The sequence below is a fragment of the Clavelina lepadiformis genome, chromosome 3 (assembly GCF_947623445.1).
Source record: "Clavelina lepadiformis chromosome 3, kaClaLepa1.1, whole genome shotgun sequence".
In the NCBI taxonomy this organism is placed as follows: domain Eukaryota; kingdom Metazoa; phylum Chordata; class Ascidiacea; order Aplousobranchia; family Clavelinidae; genus Clavelina; species Clavelina lepadiformis.
The window spans coordinates 18,910,763-18,932,138 of NC_135242.1; the positions used below are offsets into that span (position 1 = coordinate 18,910,763).

The window sequence follows — 21,376 nt, forward strand, 5'->3', positions numbered from 1 at the left end:
TGTATGCAACAGAAACTTTGATTGCAATTTAGCTGACGTATACTGTATTTGGATTTATAATATGTAGGCCTATTTGTATTGGCTATACCTGGATTTTTTGAACGATTCGGTTTCGACAATTCTAGTTCATAATCGTAATTAAAGATATAGGTGTCATATAACTTTATACACAACATGTTACTGCGAAAGACAGATAATAATTTGTAAATGTTTATATTTACTTTTAAGATAGTTGGATGCTGGTATATTCGTCTCTCTAAATAACAAATGTTACTCGAACGCAACCCGTTTGCAAGCTCCTCTTTGCCTTGCTTTGCTATAGGCTATATTTTGTTGATTGACTGCGTTTCTTCGTGAAACTGCGTTTCTTTACGGTGTTACAGTTTTGTTGTTTGTTTTAAGTTGTAATTTCTTTTTGTTGCTCTGTTGCTTTCTTCTAAAATCTAAATTATACTTCTGTTAGTCAGCTAAATTATACTTCTGTTAGTCAGCTAAATTATACTTCTGTTAGTCAGCATGTCCTATATTGACAGCTCTCAACCTTCACAAAGTAGCGGATTTAGACGAAGATCAAGGATAAGAAATGCAAGCGATGTTCTTAGTCCTAGGGGAAAGGCGGATGTATTTCTCATTTTATCTCCGTCTAAAGATAGCTTACCGTTTACTGAGCTGATCAAACCTAAAACTGCAGAAAGCTTCATCGTTAGATTTGTTGTTTGCCTCGTGTTTATGAATATGTTTGTAGGTATGCTTCAATACTCGATTAAGGTAAACTTTGAGAACAGTATTTGGAAGATGGATGTGTTTTGTGCTTTATTTGACGTATGTATTGCAGAAAAAGATATATTTCAAAAATATTAATAGGCCGAAAGATACACTTCAATACTTTTGACTACTTCATATCCAATGCTTAGATATTGAAAGACTGAATTTCTTGAGCTGAACTATTACCTCATTATCTAGACATACGCAACTACGATCGAGCGCAGATACGGTTTGTCCGGGTCTACAATAGGACTATTTGTTGCTGGAAGCGACTTCGGGCATTTGCTTTCGCTTATACCTGCAACTCTAGCTGCATCGCGTTTCTCAAGGTAAAGTAAGCTACAACAAACTAGCCTGTTCGATCCAGTTTAGCAGCACGTAAACGTGTAATTTGTGTGAAATGTGTTGCATTTTCACAAAACCTATTTTCCCTTCTCGCAAGGCCATGGATAATGGCTATTGCAGGTATAGCAATGGTAATTGGTGGGATCTTGTGCTGTCTCCCTCATTTTCTGTGTGGGATCTATGTTCCTGTCCTTCACGTGGCTTCAAACATCAGCCAAGAACAACCTATTTCACCCTATATTCCACAGTTATGCGAACCAGTGAGTGGACATATTTTGGCATATGTCATGCCATGCAAGTTTTAACACCCAGGTCATTTGTACGGTTGAAATTAAGTTGTAAAATAACTGCAAATTAATGCTCGTGGCAATCACATTGACTTTCGTCATTTTTCAAATCCTTTTATCTTGCGAATTAGAAGGTGAAACGATTAGTCAAGTTTTCATAACCAAATATGGAACTTTTTTCAGGAAAAGGCTCATGTGATAGAAGATATGGAGAATGTTACCCATTCGTCTGAAGTTGCCGGCGTCAAAAATTACCAAGCGTAAATTTAGTTGTAAAAAGCAAACTTATTGTAGCTAGATGAAAAATACGTTCTACACATACCTGTATTTTTAGTATACTTGATGAACCCCAGAACCCCATTTGCACTAAAACTTGGATAAAAGCTGTCTTCTTTTGTTCAACGTTCTTGATTGGCTTCGGCGCTGGTCCTGTGACGACGTTGTATTTCTCATATATCGATGACTTCTCACCACGTCAAAAGTCACCTCTTTACATTGGTTACACTTTGTTTTTTTCCATTTTCGAAATAACTAACGGAAGATAATTGGAACGTCTAAAATCAATATATTTAGAACATGATAAATTTATTGAACATACTATTCATTGCTTTTTGTTACGCTTTCAGCCCTTGTGCAGATGTTTTCAATAGTTGGCGTCGTGGCTAGTTATGGAGTGGCCGGAATAATCAGCAAATTATATGTTGACATAGGTATTACAATTAATAGTAGAAAAACTAGTCCTCCACGAGTATTTAAGTCAGACGATGACAACTGCAAAATTTTCTGCTTTACAGGACGAGTTTCTCCACACAGTAAACTACTTGAGCCCGGCGATGTTCAGTGGGTCGGAGCCTGGTGGCTTGGATTTATCATCTCCTCCATAGGAGTTCTTTTCACCAGCGTTCCGCTTATGTTTTTTCATGATAAAGTAAATCAGAAAAGTGGTGTCGCTCAACTTGTTTGTGAAGAGGGTTCAGGTGCAATAAGTTACTAGTGTTATATTGTCACGTGACGCGACACCTTATCGAAAGACACTTTATCGAACGACACTTAATCGAACGACACTTTATCGAAAGACACTTAATCGAACGACACCTGATCGAAACGACACCTGATCGAAACGACAGTTGATCGAACGACACTTTATCGAACCGAAAGTTGATCAAACGACACTTTATCGAACCGACAGTTCAAGCAAGATTTTTGCGTGTTTCTCAAACATTGAAACAATGGGTCATTGTGATGTTCAGCTATCTGTCCATGTTTGTTTGATAAAGTTGGATTTTGTAATTTTTGAGATATTGTGATATTTATATAATTTTGCTCTCTCTCCGCATTGAAACGTATTACTCATTTACGCACCAATAACTTGACTAACTATTCTTTTTCGTTCTCTTTTCACAGCGGGGGCGCGGCGTAACAAGAAGAATTTATAAAAATGTGTCACTTTTAGAAATACCTAATTTACACTAAATTCACTTTCTTTAGTTTTACAATTATGATGTATACAGGAAGCCAGATGATGTTTCTACTAACCTGTAATAATCTCATCAGTCTACGACGCATAGGTTTCTAGGTTACTTTCGTACTTAGTAATTCTCGTGCGTATTCTTGTGGTATCTTATTAATATGTGGGCGGGCCGGCCGGCCGCCATGCGAAATCGAACACTTTATGATACAAATATAAAATATAGATATAAAATATAAATCGTCAACTTTATGATATATACATCACAATTCATTAATGCACACCATTACAAAGACCGCACATCACAATGGCTCATTGTTTCAATGTTTGAGAAACACGCAAAAATCTTGCTTGAACTGTCGGTTCGATAAAGTGTCGTTCGATCAACTGTCGTTTTGATTAACTGTCGGTTCGATAAAGTGTCGTTCGATCAGCTGTCGTTTCGATAAAGTGTCGTTCGATCAACTGTCGGCTCGATTAACTGTCGTTCGATAAAGTGTCTTTCGATCAGCTGTCGTTTCGATCAGGTGTCGTTCGATAAAGTGTCTTTCGATAAAGTGTCTTTCGATAAGGTGTCGTAGTACCATATTGTCATAACATGCACCAAAATCTTTTTTTATACATGTTTATACCACATAAGCATGATATATACAGCATAGAATTTGTAGAACATTCATACTGTACTGTATGAGAAGATAAAAACTCTTATGATTTATAGAACAGCAAAACGTACAAAATAATCTCCATCACAAAAATGAACAATGTCATCAAATGAAAAATCCATTGCGAACTCCAAAGTACAAAGTTTATCCGGCTAATAAAGGCTAGTTTTTTACAAATACTTTGTTATAGTAACTTTTCGAATAACTTTGATAATTTTTCGTATGATTATATGCATGTTCGTTGTAACTAGGTTTAATTTAGTTATTAATGTCGCTAGATGTCGTTCATCCCTTCATACGTGTCCTTAAAAGCCCTGTGGTAATGATTACTCTCCTATCAACCATTGGTTGGCATATACAACCTCTCAGTAGTGGAACATTTGTCTTAAAATATTTGCAGCAAGATTTTGGGCTTTCTATATCCGCTTCAAGCATAATTGTAGGCAAGTATTTGTAATACTTCATTCAGCAGTAAAATGCCATAAACAATGAAACAATAAAATATCGAAACTAAAACAACGTTTTTTCACAAAAGTGTGTCTGCATTTCATTTCATTTCTTTGTTAAAATATAAAGAAAATCTCCAGCTATAACATACGATGAGTAACCTTTATTCTCACCTGTATTTATACTCTATATATAGGCTACAATTTGCTACCTATACAGCGCTTGTAACATCAAATATAATTAAATGTTTTCAGGTACTATGATATGGGTACCGGCCTGTATCGCAATACCTTTGGGTGGATACATCAATTCCCAGCATTTAAATAATGTGAAAAGGATTTCTATTTTCATTACCGTTTGCATGTTGATTGGAAGCATATATTATCCCGCCGGTGAGTCATTTATGTCGCCCTATCGAAAGCTGCAGCATTAAATCGATGAAACATCACCTTTGATTCTTTTTAAACCTAACCAACCATGAAATTTTGTTCATTTCTTACACTACATGGTTTGAGTTAAAAACTTGACCTAATATCAAGACCAATTCCTGCCAGTGTTAAAATTGTGCGGTTTAAAAAGAATAAATTCTTTGACAAAAGTTTCAACAAATAGCGATATTAAGACGTATTTTAGAGCGACTCAATTTCCAACTGCAGGTTGCCCTGCACATAGCATTGTTGGTTTGACCAAAAACCCTTCCGATTTCCAAAACTGCAGCGCCTCCTGCAACTGTGATGTGAATGTGGAAGATTTTGATCCGGTTTGTGGATCGGATGGACTAACTTACTTCAGTCCTTGCCGGGCCGGATGTAAATCTTTGGATTCCCGGGACCAACCTGTAAGCATCTGCTGGATTGATTACACTTTTTCACTATGTCTATTCTTACATATTGAAAATGCATCATTAACATTATACGGTCACAAGCCAGTGAAGAACGTATATAGCAAATATTATACATAAACTTTCCACGTTTTGTGTGTAGTTTGTATGTCCGAATACTGTATTATGACAGGCTATTTGTTATATATCATGATATTTTTCTTTCTCAACAAAAAAACATTTTTACCGCTTGTATTGTAGTTACACCATTTCCGTTTCATTAATTATTATCGTTTTAGCTATTTGATAACTGCTCCTGCGTTGGAATATTTAAATTTGATTCGCCAAACACCACAGATTTCTACGCTGTCAATGGATTTTGCAGTCACTCGTGAGTATCCAATGAAAGAAATGTTTGAAATGTTAATGTTTAAAATGTATATTTTGTTATATAGTATTAAGTGACCCAAAATATCTACTTTTGTAACCAGGCTGTGATTTTTAATGCTGGTTTCGGTCACCAGGAACTTATTTTCAGATGCAGTCGCGGTGAATTATTGGGATTTATTGGAAACTTCCTGATTCGTGTTTTTGTTATAAGTCTCACATTTGTGCCCTTCAGCATATTTGTAATGCGCAGCGTGAGACAAAATGACAAAGCCGTCGCCATCGCTCTGAAGGACATCGTTGCGAAATTACTTGGTAGGTTCCACTGCATGTGTCCATAACGGATAACGGCTTTTAAACTTTAAGTAAGTCTGCTAAATTCCAATTGACAAGTGAGCCAGTCACGCAGACACGGATTAAATTTTGATGGTTACGTTCTTGCAAAATGCTGCCAGACTAAATAATTGTTAACCTTCCTTAATTCTTTCTTTATTTAGGTGAAATACCTGGAAGCTTATTGGCAGGAAAACTTTTCGACTCTTGTTGTCTGTTTTGGTCAAACGAACAGGCTTGTCAACTTTACGACCTAGACAGACTACGCGTGCGGTAAGACAACTGAAAATACTGTATCATCTGCATGCTGTATAAATTATTAAAATCCGAGTGTTATCAGTGGAAAGCAACCCTCGTTAGGTTTCCGCATTTGGTTGTAAGCCGCGGTTCGGCGCCACCTAGGTTAATATGAACCTCTTAAACCGCATACCTTGAAGTAGTCCTGTTCGCCAAACATTTCAAACGATTGTCTATACTGCACTTTTGATGTATCATACACTCGGTGATTTTCGATACAAGATTTTCTTTGCGTTCTTTAACATAGTCGACATTCAAAACGCTTGAAGGGTGCTATAAAAATGTTTCGCATGACGCCAAAGAATGTGCGTTTGATCCGTGCAAAAATTGTACTGCTGGTGTAGGTTATGGACTTCCTGTTTTTCGAATTAGGTTGTAATTTTATTCGTTGCTAGAATCTTTATGGCGTCATCGTGTATACCGTAGTCTTGCTGCGTGTAAGCGTGACATCTGTCAAAATTTGTATTTATTGCTTGGGACATATTTTTTTCTGAGTCACGAAAGACTGACAACGAAGACAGCATCGAAGCTAATATTAACTTTTCTGACTGTCTCAGCCAGCAGTCATTGATCTTCTAAAAGTCATTCACGCAGCTCGCGTATGGCAACAGTTGCCGCACGTTGTTCGAATTGCTTTTGTCGCATGAATCACAGTTAACGTTTAAGAGAAGCATAAGGTGACTACTTTGCTTCCATCGTGTGTCAAATCTGCGTGGTTACAAGAAATTGTTACGGTTAGTTACTGAATAAGCAAAAACGTCGAAAAAGCGCTTTTTATACCGTTCAATGCACACGCAGATACTTTATGCTCAATGTCATACCATCAGTGGTTGCTGTGATAGCATTTTGGACATCGCTTCTGGTTTTGAAAAGAGATAGCAAGCAGCAGATACAAATCCCTGAACTCATCGTAAACGACGTGTCAGGTGAGGTCAAAGCATTTAAATTATTCGTATTGTAGCCGATAAAGTTAGCTGGTTAAATTTAATATGGTCATCTGATTAAGATAAGATAATATGATAGAATAAATATTAGTTATATGCGCTATAAAGACGATTTGGGCAGCTGTTACTCACCTGTTACCCAGACTGTTGTCTTTACAAAACTACATATACGTAAGTCAAAACTCAAACGAATTAAGACACAAGACGGCCAGATAAGTCCCCAAAAGGGCAACGTAGACTACAATGGACTTTTTTGTAGCTCTTTTGGTGAGTAGGCGGGTAACGCCATTTTGTGGCCTACCAGAAATTAACGCCCTGTATGCTGCTTGGGATGTGAAGGCAGTGAGAATTTAAAACGGTTTTCCTATTTTTGCAGATTTGCGTTGCGAGGACTAATTCTTTACAAAATTATACTATTTCTTTTTCGCAGCTCTGCTTATAAAAAATGTTGAGTTGTATATGTTTTTTTTGCAAATAAAAGTACAGTGAAAACTTACAATCCATGACATATTGGCATTCAGTAATCCACTGTAATTGTTCAAAAATTCAAAAACTTCCTGATTCCACGTTTCTTTGTTTGGGCTCCAGAAACTTGAATTTTGCACGATTACATAGCTATGTGTGAATAGTCTTCAGCTTCTTTAAAAGTAAATGTTTAACATAAACCCCTGCTTTGAACAATAAACCGCTACAATTCGAAGAAAACTTGTTGAAGGTCTGAACTGATTAGGGATAGACCGATAACCATAAAGAAATCGAAGATCCCAACGAATACGGATACAATATTATCCAGAAACGTATGAATTTTTGTGAGAAAGGATGATGTAAGTCAGTTTGATTAGCCTACCTATAGGCCAAGCACAGCCAACATTTCCAGAAATAAAGATTATAGCTTATATACCAAGAGTGAAAGTTTTCAATACCTTTTTTGAAACAAAACAAACAGTTTAGCGTTTGTAAGCAAAATTTTATCTTTTGGTGCTGATAGGCTACGAATAGATTCGGTATTCGTTTGCGTCTACCGACATAATATTCGTGTTCGCACGAACCTAAGTAAATTTCCACGCGGCTCATCCCTAGAATTGATATGTAAATTTTTGCCACATTACGTAACGGTCACGAGTTCTTTGCTACGTATATCCTTCCCGTCTTCAACTAAGGTTTAGTTACTAAACCTACTGTCGTCTAAGTGCCGGGGTCATTTGTATAGTCATTAGTCAGTTTCCACTTCCAGCAGATTCGTGTATTATTCATTACTCGTATAAGCCTATTGGATCCCAAAGTAGCACCATCTTCATACCGAGTATGACACATTGAATACGACCGATATCCAACTGAAAATAGAAGAAAAATGCAAATGTCGGATGACCATATTCCCTGCATTGATTTGCTCTTGGTCTAAATCCGTATGTGTAGGCAAAATGGCAATATTTATTTTTATTTGCTTTGTGTTTTGTATCATAGCAAACAATAACTTGAAAATCTTGAAAAACTACGCGCAAATTTGTCAAGAGTATAATAACGTGCAATAAACAGTGTCAGTGTAAATATTTTGTAAAAAAAATTATTGCAAAAAACAATTTTTTATCCTAAGTGTTGTTGAAACTGTTCACACAAGCAATGGGTCCTTACAGTAGGCTAACATCAAACGCCGGAATAACTTCAATCAATAACAAAACTCCCAGCTCGACAATTTTGGCAATTTTTAATTTCATTCAACAGCCTGCTGTTGCCCAGAGTATAGCTTTCAAAATTTTACTTACAATAAATAACGGAATAAACCAATTAGCAATAAATATGACTGCTAAGTCTTGTTTTTGGTAGTGGGGTTGTTCCGATGTAGGTATATAAATTAAAGATTATATATGTATAGTGTTCTAATACATGATTACTGTACATGTACTGTACTTGCTGATTACAAGGCCATGTACATTGTATGCGGTTCCCAAGCAACTTTGCAAAGGTTTCGTAATAGGGATTTCCCCATGTCCATTACTCACTGGAAGCCCTTTTGTTGGCAATCACTCATTCAGGAAACCAATTAGAGTTAGACGAACTGAGTTTTTATCCGTTTGATGGTAGCACTGAGTGCAATCCATCATCACTGTGTATGCAATACATTGTCTTGACATCATCGACCTCAAGTTTGAAAGCTTATAATTATACTGGGAATAATTCATGTCCGTTGATAGCAGCATTCTGTGCCTGTTTTCGCCAAACATTGGCATTTAAATACAAGCCAACAATGGTTAGACGTCAGCGTCAATTATGTTTGACTAATTCAGCGTAGCCTACCAACCACCAACGTAATTATGCACTGAACATTAAATATTCACACCATCGAGCGGTCAGACGTAGACAAATGTGTTCCAGACAAAGAATTTCGAAGAGGTCAAAAGATCGCCTATGAGACGTTAATCAATTTTTTCTCTACTACAAGTTATGCTTACACAATATACATGTCATCCTGCTGACGTAAAGTGCTGTTTAGCAACGCTTGGTAAAGTGTACACTTGAAATAAAATAGGCCGAAACCTCTTGTGCTTAAAAGCGCTTTGCAGATATGGCAGCAGCAGCGATAATAATAGTTGTTTGATGACTGACTAAGTGCATTTGTACCTAACCTAACCTTTTGGTTGAGCAAAGAGGTGGCCTTGACACAGAAGGTTACAAAGAAACTGCTTGGTTGGATTATAATAAAGTAGCTAACCAGTAACTTATCCATAGCAATTGGATGTATTTCAATATAATGTGTGCAATAAGGCAATACTAATATACCGAAGCTATTTTGAAGAATAGGAATATATGCTGCCCTATTTAGTAACATTGTTGTTGAAAATGCACAAACAAGAAGAAGATTGGAACCCAAAACTTCTGTATTGAAGTGCTGGGCAGAAATGGGATGTTGAAGCAAGCATTAAAGAATGAGGATTGTTTGTATTATTGCATCTACCTCCTTTCCATTGAAGCATTTTTGTACTACCTCAACGGGCAGCTGGTGTATGTCACAGTTACTGGGTCTGAAGGAAACAATTCATTTAGGGGATATTAGGTATAGTTTTTTAAAGTTAATGTGGTATGTTTATTAGCAGAAATTTAAATACATGATGTATAAGATGCTTGGTTTTAGTTTATAAAGGGAAGTGAAACAATAAGTTACTAATTTTAGTTCAATGTTGATCAACTTAAACGCAGATCAACTTTGTTTTACCAAAGAGCTACGGAGTGTGCCTAAGTACCAGTACAATGGTAAACTGATTAATAGTTTTTACTTTCCTTGACTACATAGTGTGACCTCTATAATATCCAACGTATGTATGTATTTAATCCATAGGAAGTATTGAAAGGGCAAAAGTTTATCATGTTATGCTACATGCACTCCATGCATGTTATTGTTATGGTTTAGAGCTATGCAGTGACTATCTTACCAATTTTGGAAAGAGGTTGTGTTTATATATAAACATAAACCATCTGTGAATTTAAATAGTTAGAATCATTTTAGGGATACATTTAGTTTTTGGTCAAAAGTTTGAAGAGTTTTATTTGGGACGACAAAAACTAATTTTTGCAGAGTTGTAGACCAAAAAATAAGTGTGGAGATATTTATATGCAGTATATATATTTAATATTTGTCCAGAAAATGTTAAATTACTGATCTGATGAAGATGCCATTTTTTGCTCATATATTTAGCTTTTTTATGCATAAAGTACAGTATGTTGTGAAGTGCATATAAAATTGCGCGTATATAATTTTGTATCAAGTTGTTTTCATATAGGCCTACGACTAAACTATTTGGCACGTCGTTACCTTCATAGCTTTTCTTATTGTATCTGCAAACAATAAACATCTTTAGTTATAAAGTACATCTTTACACAAATTTTACACCTAATGTATATGTAACCAAGTCAATGTAATGTGGTTAATGTACAATCAATGCAAGAATCTGTGTTTGCAACGTTACTAAACACAAAATGGCTATGCTGGCAATTTTCAACACAAGCGTTAATGTTGCTTGAGAGCATAATATTTACTTATACCCATTAGCAATTACACACTTCATGACATAAGCCACTACGCGTATGGTATGTATGATATCTATGTTAGAATGAGACTTTATGATATAGATAAACAGCTTTTTTTAATTTTTTGAAAAATATGTTAGTATGTTTGCATAGACTACTAAAATGATGTAAGAGAGTGTCATTTTCTATTTTTAAAAGCCATCATATATATTATATAGACGGTGGCAATGCTTCAGAAACTTTTTTTATAATTCTACACCATTTCTGCTTTTGATCAAAATTTTTAATGGCTAGTCAAGTCCTAGTCTGAAATTGTTGTTAGACAGAACTTGGAATGATTACCACTGAGACTTTTGTGCATGAAAAAGCAAAAGAAGCCAGAAAGACTTTTTAGTATCTAAACTATCACACAATAAAATAATGAGAGCTATCTAAATAACTACATAAGTTAACAGTATAGCGAAACTTTCTGAAACTAGTGTGTAACCAGCAAACATTTGGTACACATCTGTACACGCTGTGATGATGGTCCATCCCAAAAAATTCCAGTTGATGGTTGACAATTAGAGCTACTGGGTTATGGTATGTCACCATTGGACTTTTATTCAATACTTTTGAGTGTCTTAAATAGATCAATTCATAAACATTGATGGATTACTTCCTTGGTCAGGTTTTGTAAAATTTATGTTGTGCCATCTAACGTTTGTGGTAAATTTTTACCATAAGTCTCTGGTTGCTGACTAACCAGTAAATGCAGTAACGGGCATTCAAATTTAGCTTAGTTTTTTGGAAGGCTTTCATGGGAGCTCATGAATTATTCATTGGTTACTGTCGGACAGAATTCAATTCTAAAGTGCAATAAAGCGAAACCTGTTACGTCAAAACTGGCCATTGCAGCAGTATATTTCCGTATGACCATCACAACGGTCTAAGCATATAAAGAACTTTCTGTTTAAAGCCAGAAAAAAATCAATAAATATTGCTTCCACATCCACATTTGATTGCTGGAATGGCCTAATGCATTTGGACTTGTGGAGTAAGTGTCTCAGTGTGAGCGATTTATTTACGCAGCTGATAGTAATACACATTTCCATAGCCAAAATCTTTAAATTTAGTCACTTTTCCTTGTGGGCTTCCACATGCTGATTGTTAGAAATTGCAGTGAGTCAATGAGAGCAGCACATGCCTGCACACCCATTCTCTCCTAAAGATGACTTCGTTTTGAATGCTTTACCTTGTAACTGACAAGTTGGAAATGTGTAGTGACATTTGCAATAACGTAAATCTGCTGTTTGCAAATTTTAGACATGCCTATGTAATGTTGCAAAAAAAGCTTTTTAATTAAAGTTTAACTTGTTATGAGACAATTTTCCAAAAGACATAAACAGCAGTTTCGTGAGCAGTCTTTAGTTTCATGATATTCTGTTGACATTTTTTTCATTGGACTAAGATAAATGTCCTTTTGTATCATGTGATTGAACTATTTGTTTAAGGCAGTGTATTGAGTAAAGTTTCAGTTTTAGTATTTGCACAGGCGCTTTTTTCAGCTTGCTTTAGTGCTTAAAACCTATAGTTCTTGTTTGTTACAGCCTGGCCACGAACAGGAATTATTGATTAATATGCAAAAACACCCTTAAACACATTGTAAAGAGCTATGGTCAATGGTTATACTATACAAGCAATACATTCATTCATGACATTTATAGAGCTGCAGAGTATTAAGTGATGATGTGTATAATTATTATAATGTATATATTACTACATGCTATGAAGGAAGAACTATTAAGTGTTGAATCATGAAAACATCTGCATCTTCTTATTTCTCATTCATAGTTTTGTAAGATTTGTTGTCAAATGTATCAGTCATTGAATATGATGTTGTGATTTTAAAAGCTGAATTACAAAGGTGCTCCTATTTTTGCTCTATAGCAAACGAATTGCATGCGGATCATAAGCTAGTTTTTTGTGGGTCTTCAAACAGGCTCATGTTAAAAACATACTATTATAAATTTACTTTTTTACATAAATGATGAAGTAACAGTTTTTGTGACGGAAATTTAATGCAAAATTTGGAACAACATCTCATGATCTGGTTCAATTCTTTAGTAACTTTACAATAAATCAGACATATATTTATATCATAATCGTTCCGCAAATGATATGTTGCCTAAATTGCTACCATCCTGCCTATATTTTGTTTGAAAATAAATATTGTTATGCTAGCAATGTAGTTTTTTTTGTCTGAAATGGAATAACATCACAGTAGTTGAAGATGAGTAGGAACAGGAGATTGAAATGGTTACTTTCAAGTAAAGGGATCAAATTAAATTTTATGTTGAGTTGAGCTGACAGAAGACTTGTTGAAATAAGAATTTTTTAGGAAAAATTGCTTGGAAAACTTGCGAGCATTGTCATCTTTTTGTAACCTAAAAATGAATCAACTTAATACAAACTTTTAATGAATGTTGTCATTTATTCACTGAAGTCCACAATAAACTTTTAACAAAAATTATATTTGCATGGAGATTAAGTCACAACAGTATTTGACCATTTTTATATAACCAATTGTTAAATCTTGCTGAAGCTAGTTACTATTTTGTTTTTTAATTCATTTTTTTCGATGGCGTGGATATGAAATCACAATATTCTTTTTATTGAAATAAAAAAAATCGTATTTTAACTGATTGCATCCAAGCTAAGTATAATTTTAAAAATAAAGTTTTACAACATTAGGGAAAGACTCAGACCTTGATAGAAAATGATAGATACCAGACAGGCCCAGACCTTGATAAAATTGTTGGGATTTGAGCGGTGTCTGAATTGAGCAATTTTTAGCCTTAATTTATTGCCTTAGCTAATTAAGGAAAAGCTACAAACAGGTAAACTTTCCAAAAAAAATGCAAAATATGAGTACAGCAAAAGTAACATCATCTAAGGATGCTTCAAAATGGCCGTTTTGAGACTAATTTTTTTATTATAAATTCTGATGCCCCTGGGAGGTTTTGTTTTTACCAAGCTTGGTTTCTGTATTATGTAATTGTAGCCACCCCTGCCTCATATCATATTGGATATACATTAAGTAACAATGTCTTCACTTCAGATGCTTTATTATTCTTTATTGATTTTGATGTTCTATTTTGACAAATGCCTTTAATCAGGAATGAGCAGAGACATAACAGGACCTCAGCCTGATGGAGCCCGAGAAAAGGAGGAAGACAAAGAGGAAGAAGATTATCAGAGAAGAGTCAGCAGAGCTCCTCCCATGGTTTCAACGCTGCGTCCTTACGACATTCCTGGCCCCAGCCATCAAATTTACTCACCAGAACTGGAGCAGGTTGGGCAGGCCGGTTCGCAGTCCCGATTACAAGCACCTGTGTTACATACCAGGGGTCCAGGAAGACCCAGAATACATGTAAGAGCGTTTGAGTTCCACTTCCTGTTTTCGTAAATACTAAATTTATTTTATTACGCTTCATCAAGTAGCCGTACTTAATGTAATTGGTTCTTACGGCCACATAAGAACAACACGTTTTTCTATATATATTTAACGCGTCAGAGTAAGAGATACACAAAAGACCATTACAGGAAATTATCCTACCTATTTCGATGCGAAGGCATGTGGACACTATCGTGCGCTCTCATCAGTTTTTTATTGATGCTTTCAAAGCAATATTGCTGAACCTAAGTAAAGGAAGAAATAGTGTCACGGTTAATACTCTTACGGGATCATGCAGTGGTTTCAAATTTTCGTTTTAACAGCAAATGCTAACTAACGTCTAACCCACTTTGATCGCTTGATGAAAATAAACAACGCCCCAATGCGTGCTAATACGCGTATTGCCGTATGTGAATAAATTTACTCAGCTGTCCGGCTATTGTGTTCACTGTGTACTTTGAGTAATACCAACAGAAATCGTCAGGGGCACACTATGACTCTTTTTTACATATTAAAACATAACTATGGGATAACATTTTAAACAGAAAATACTTTCCAACAACTCTAACGTGTAATAGATATAACGTACGATCATTTTTTTCCTTTTGTTTTTAACTTATTATGATTATATCTTCATGCAGATAGAAATGCTTGTTAAATTGTTACTTTCGAAATAACGTAATTTTTCGTGAACGAAAAGCACTTAGTGGCCTTCCATAAGTCCGTCTTATCAATAACTGTCACAATCAGATAAAATTAATAAATCGAAAGGATTTATATTCCTGTCGCTCTGTGTGATCCCTTCGGTAAAAATAGTCGAACAGTGTTTTATCGACCGTCGGTGCCTTTTTATGTCTCTGCCACCGCCATAGAGCTAATTCCGACATACGTTTTTACGTAATTTGCTTTTCTACTTAGTGTTTTATTTTTCAGAAATATCGGAAATATTTTTGTTTTCACAACAAAATGGCTTCACAGTATTTTTATTCCCGGAAGAAGTTTCAGTGTTTTTTTTTTGGAAAATTTTCGCTTTTTTAATTTAAGCAATTATTCATTATGATAACGTATATGCGATAATAATAAAATTAATAGTACGTTGTAATTGAAATTAACACAACGCCTAACTGCAACGCTTATTTCGACCATAAAAAATTGTCGTATTAAATTATCTTGATGTCAAAATAAGTCCAGTGTTCTATGAAAGTTTTTATTTTGTAAATGGTTGACATGAGCGAATGCGACGGACTGATTTCACAGAATATATTTTTTGTTAATTTCGTAGCCGCCCAAGCCTGCTGGTGTCAGCCGTCCAAGAGGAAGACCAAAAGGTTCGAAAAACAAGAAACCACGAAAAGTGAGCTAATTGTTATGAAATCTACATGTCCTTGAGTATACTGCACCGTTATTTTTGTTGCAAATGTTAATGGTTTTCGCGCTCAGTCTGCCGCCCGATTGAATCAACGCATGTTATTTGGTATAGGCCTATATATATACGTCTATATTTAGTTGGTTTTCGTCACGTCGTCACTTGGCGAAAGCCAACTGAGAGCACTTGCATAGTATGAATTTGAAACTTGCTCGAAATCTGCTGTTTGTAATTCACAAGGCAAGTTTCAAATGTGTTGATGTGCACTTGTTTCAACTTTAAACTTGCAAACTTATAGTTCCTTCCAAAACTACATTGATTTACCTGCGTTCTAAGCATATTAATTATCCTATTTATTCGAAGTATTTTTATTTTGTGCGCTAGAAAGCAATAACTAAACGATGCCGTAAATTCACAAAAGAAATCTCAAACCAGCGAACATTGGCTTCTTCCAATGTGACACGACACAATTTGGTTTCCGCAGCAGTAGCCCGACGTAATTAATGATTCAATACAACTGGATTTTGCTAATCCTCAAATGCATTTTGCACGATAAATTTTTAATCTTAATTTCTTTTTTATTGCCTACGCCCAGAGAAAGGAAGTGTCGGTAAGTTAAAATTTGAAAATTGTGTGCTACTGCATGCTGTATTGCTTTACGTTGCGTCGTGAAGACAAGAAAAATAGCGCTGGCCGCGGTACCGATCGTTTAGTGACAGCCATTTTGACAAAAGATATCGCACGTCGCGATAGTCCCTTCTGCCTTCAATCTAGAACTCGCTTTAGTTTGAAAGTTGTCGCTTTGATGAATATACCTTCAGCTTCAGCGGGACACTTCTCTATACAGTCTAAAGAGCACAGCTTTATTAAAATGGTTTTTTTTACACTTGGATTTTTAATCACAGTGTCCAGGACAAAGGTTATTCCAAATGTGACCGCAACCAGCCACAAATCGGGTCCATTTTCTCGTTTTAAGCAGCCTGACGAAGATTGCATGGTAGATTACAAGGTTTTTATTAAAAGTCGACAGCTTGTTTTTCTTCCACTTCCACCTTATTAGCTTATCATTATTGGTCAGTCCTGGCAGGCTAGCCCCATGGGAAAACACGTTATTCTGCTGTTGTGTTCATCTAATAATGGCTAATCAGAAGAAAAATAAAAACTAAGACCAAATCACTGGACATACGCTACGATTTAGTCACATTTCTGCGTGTCAGTTCATTAATTCTATTGCGATTGACCGGAATAAAATTCGATCAATCATATTGTCACGTCTTGTCGACCACAGATGCCTTAAGAGACGACCATTCCGAATGTAGCTTGTTGTTTCTTTTGTGTGAAATTCTAATATTTCTTATTTTAGAAAATTGAAAAGCCGCCAAAACGACGCAGAGGACGGCCGAGAAAATGGGTTTGTCTTGTTTTTTTTTTATCATTTAAAGAATATCATATTTTTGAAATGTATGTTATTAATTTCTTTTATGACAACAAAGAGAACATTTGTAAACTCCCCAGCGCCAATCAGTTTTTTTAAGTCAATTGTCAATCCACTCTTTGTCAACTTCACTTACTTACTCTTAACTTAACTCAACTTACTCTTTGCAATATTTGTATAAAATTATTTTCCCCCCATGAAATGAAACATTTGTCATCGTCATTTCGTTGCATTTAATCAGGAAACAAACTCTGTTATATGAATGTTGTTTATGACAAAATGCATAATTAATGATTAGTTATAACCATGAAATTGCTTCCAGTTTTTATAAAAATTTCCGCTCTCCACGAGAAGAGCTTAAGATGGCGATTAAAGATTTTGTCAAACTTTAGTCACGTTATTATCATGGCGCGGAAATGTGGAAATTTTCTTCATGAAACTATTTAATCTGTGAAAAATGTCAAACCTGTTTAAGTCAACGTGTGCTGGTCACGCACATTCATTTTCTTTAGCTTTTATTAACGTAATAACATATTATTTAGTGAGTTGTAGTAATTCGTAAGTTACCAGCTATCGATCCATGTCAGTTTTATATATTTTGGACGTGTTTTGATAATCTTAACAGATTATAATTTTCTACCCCCGGCTTTCTTCTGTCTGCTGAAATCCAATTACTCACTTTTTATTTTTCGGTTATACAGTTAGTTGGCGTTTCACAAAAAAAAAGAAACATGGCCTCAGCCGGAGAGCGGCAAAATAAAGCGAAATTTTCGAGATTTACCTACTTGTAAACATTCGTGTTTAATTGAATGTATTTGCTTAACCATTTAAAACTTGTCCCATTAATACAGAGCTTAAGAATTTGGCTGTTTGAAAGTTCGGTTACAATTCAATGTATAGTTTTCGTTTAACTGTCAGTTGAACTCGATCTTCCCATTTATCATGTCGTCAACTACACCTCGAAGTGAAAATCTGAAATTTATAGGTTTAGACTTTTGTCTTCTGTTGTACTTGTTATCATTAAAGCAAGGACATCAAAAACTTGCGTCGTTGCATGAAGAATTTAGACGAAAGACTTTAGTATGAAAACGTGGCCAAACATTTCACCGTTTCGTAAAAGTCCGTTTTCATCCAAGTCTCTAAATAATTTCTTAAATTTCCTCTTGTCTTAACTCAGTTCCTACAGCTGTTCATTGAAAACTGCTCAAGTTTCACATCGGCAGCCTGTAAATAAGTTCTTTTATTTCAGCCACCTGAACTGTGGAAGGGTTTTCAACATATATGTTCCACAGCGGCGGGACCTTCCCACAAGCCTCAATATCACCACGAACCACAACCGTTACAACATCAACATCAGCCTCTGCTGCAGCATCAACCAGAAGAGGTTGTGTATATAGTAGCACTCCTTTATTTTTTACCTCGGTTCTTTTTCACTTTTCTATTTTGACTTTTTTCGTTTTTTAATCTATTTTTTTCACTATGGCGACAAAGACATTTTGCAAAGAAATTATGCTGCATATAATAACCGAAACGCTGTAGTTACGTGTTAAACAAACTCGTCATTACAGTATTTTTTCAATTGCGTTCTGTTTATCATATCTTTCCCGAAGCCATTTAAATTGATACTTTTACTGGACGTCCGGTTGTTTCTTTGTTTTATCATAAATGTCACGTTTTTTACTGCCACTTTTTGCTCCATATACTGTCGACGTAGTGAAAGTTACCAGCAATGATGGTGGTACATACTATAGCAAGACAATATCTACAAAGCAACTTGTTCCAGTGTTTACAGCAGTTAAAATGCTAAAACAAATTAGCGTCAAGCAGTCACGCAACGTGTTACTGTATTCAGTTGATCAGGGAAAGGTTTTTGGGTATTTATTTTCGTGCTTTCGTTTTTCACAGATTGCGACGCTTTTCTATTTTATTTGATTCGAGTAGCCGGTGTAGTTTATTTTAAATATCTTTGTTTGAATTGATAAGATAGGCCTAATCACTAATATTAAAAGTGTTTATTGGTTGTTTAGACGCCGGGCCCAAGCCACATGTACATGGAACCAGCCAGAGAAAGCATGATGGGAATGCAAGGGATATCAGGTGTCCTGCCGCATCACATGACTTCTTCCCAACCACCTCCTCTCCCCACACAGCATCCGATGCCCCCATCTCATCATTATTCTCATCAGCAAGCGCCTCAGTATATGCAAAATCCCCTTGAAACCGAGCAGCCTCAAGAATTAACTCTTATGATGCCTCGCCTGTCGATGCCTCAAGAGCTGGTACCTCATCAACCTCAGATGCTCCCACCAATGATGCTAGGTGTGGAGGAGCATCCGCAGGAACATATCGCGGATCCGGATGAACTGCTCTGGATACAGCAGCACGAAGAACTTCCTCATCAACATTCATCTTCCTGATGAAGAAAACCCTCTGTGGGGAAATAGAAGGTGAATCTTGTGTACGATTCCTGCTCAACCTACTTCTTCACAGCAATAAGAAAATCCTTCAGAAACAGTTAGGAACAGATTTTACATTGTTTAGATGTGGCAGTAAAGTACACATCTTTATTCCTGAAGGATGGCTTCGTGCTATTGTTGAGAAGGAAAAGCGTGTATGTATACATCAGCGTGTCATGTTTACGCTGTTGTTGCAATCTTCAACTGATAGAAACAAGCGCGAACACTGCGAAATGGTTTTAATCGTTCTATCTACCTCTTCCAGCCTATTACGTTTTTGTTAGTTCACGTCGTTCTGATTTCGTTCTACCATTGCTATGATGTTAGATTAGCTTGGTTCCGAGCGGAATTGAAGAGAATGAATTTTGGCGCTCTTCTTCAGTGCTACTTGTTTAAATTTACTACTAGTGTTTAGAATCACATTAAGTCCAACTTTTTATCGTTATTTTTTTGTTAACAGTTTCACATTTCTTCCCGCAATCTTTCGATTCGTAAGCAGCATTCTTTACCAATATTTTAGACTGTACTTAACGTACCTTAATGTCTTTAAAAGTTTCAATTTTTGCCTTTAATCGTGCCCTCGCAAGAACCGACGTTTTTAAGCGACGTGCCTTTTGCTTAACTTAGTTTAGATAGATCAGTTAGTTTCAACATCCATTTGTTTAAGTTTTTATCAGTAACTAATTGTTTGATTTTCGTTTGTGCCGTTTAAATGTAGAGTTAGGATTTCGGTTGACATACTTGTTTCTCAATTGCAAATCACTGCTTTAAAGTCCTTTCTGCTTCCTTCATTATTGAACTTGGCCAGCTTTAGTTCCGGAACTGTTTTCCGCAAGTCCTTAAACCTGCCACTTAAGCAAGTATGCAAGAGTCTTTCGCAATATAATAGGCAATTGTGCACATTTGTATAGGACTTTTTCCCCTTCGTTTTACTCCATTCTTCCTTCATCATCGACACCGTTTTTAGCGTTTTTATTCTTCAATTTGGTGCTATTATGTTTTTATACGCCGTCGCGCTGGCATCCCCCAACCAAAGAGTTTTTTATCGCCAAGTGTTACGTTGATGTTCCGATGTTTATTGTTTTGCAAAAAGCCTGTTACATGAATGTACGTTTGCATTAGCTCTTAACTGTTTGTGTTCCCTTGTTTTGACGTCATCTACTCACTTATGCGGTACCGAAGTCCGCAAAAGCAACATGGCTTATCTGTATTGTGTTGTGAATGTTTTTGCATACACACTTGTCAATCATAACAGTGCTGGTCAACCGGGATTGCTAATAATTATGCAATATGTCGATGTTATTATCGTATAATGCTGGTCAACCACCGGCTGTTTTCTCTCACCTAAGCCGTCGTTAAAATAGAATATAATTCGGTATATGATATAACTATGATCTGATTTAGCTGCTGCAGTATTTAAGTAAGCACACTTACTCGCATTTATTTCTTGTGTTGTCGTCACCGGCTTGTTTCATGGTATTGTTCTTTGTTACCTGTTTCGTAAGTGTTTACCCTCGAAGCGCTGATATCCTGCCTAAGTTTTTGTCGACGTTTGTTATGGTTCTTGCCGAGGCGTTACATGCGTGCTACGCGTTGCCTATATTGTGTCATGCCGATATGCGGTAAACTTTACGTGCCCTTTAGGGGAAAAACACGCCCGTTCTATAACGGTAACATTAGTTCAAAATGCCTGACATGACGCATACGCTGTTACGTACCCTATGGCGCAGCCCAAAATGACCTACTCTAAGTGTTTACCGACGTGTGGCGTTAATTGTTTTCATGACGTTACTTTCAGTTTTCGTTCTGCGACTCATTGCTGACACCACTCGGCCACTGTGAATTCGAGCCATAGCCCCGGACCGCCATGTTACCACTGTTTTATGTCTTAAATGCTTTTTGTCA

At 36.1% G+C, this 21,376-nt stretch overlaps 1 protein-coding gene across 1 annotated transcript; it reads left to right on the top strand.

Annotated features, from left to right (window-relative positions):
• The first annotated feature begins 473 nt into the window (after window positions 1-473).
• Window positions 474-20,773, top strand: LOC143449331 (solute carrier organic anion transporter family member 2B1-like). The gene is made up of 20 exons (XM_076949484.1): window positions 474-768; window positions 964-1,094; window positions 1,208-1,370; window positions 1,581-1,657; window positions 1,732-1,895; window positions 2,024-2,107; window positions 2,192-2,374; window positions 3,584-3,688; window positions 3,806-3,970; window positions 4,229-4,366; window positions 4,631-4,812; window positions 5,094-5,185; window positions 5,333-5,496; window positions 5,679-5,787; window positions 6,610-6,737; window positions 13,937-14,190; window positions 15,497-15,568; window positions 16,944-16,991; window positions 18,265-18,399; window positions 19,043-20,773. Exons 1-20 carry the CDS (start codon window positions 517-519, stop codon window positions 19,430-19,432), a joined length of 3,036 nt encoding a protein of 1,011 aa, XP_076805599.1. The 5' UTR covers window positions 474-516; the 3' UTR covers window positions 19,433-20,773.
• Window positions 20,774-21,376: the final 603 nt, after the last annotated feature.

Coding starts and splice junctions, on each gene's coding strand:
- LOC143449331 (XM_076949484.1), top strand. CDS start 517: ATGTCCTATATTGACAGCTCTCAACCTTCACAAAGTAGCGGATTTAGA. Junction 3,689..3,805: donor AGTTTATCCGGCTAATAAAG/GCTAGTTTTTTA, acceptor TAATGTCGCTAG/ATGTCGTTCATCCCTTCATA. Junction 6,738..13,936: donor CATCGTAAACGACGTGTCAG/GTGAGGTCAAAG, acceptor GCCTTTAATCAG/GAATGAGCAGAGACATAACA.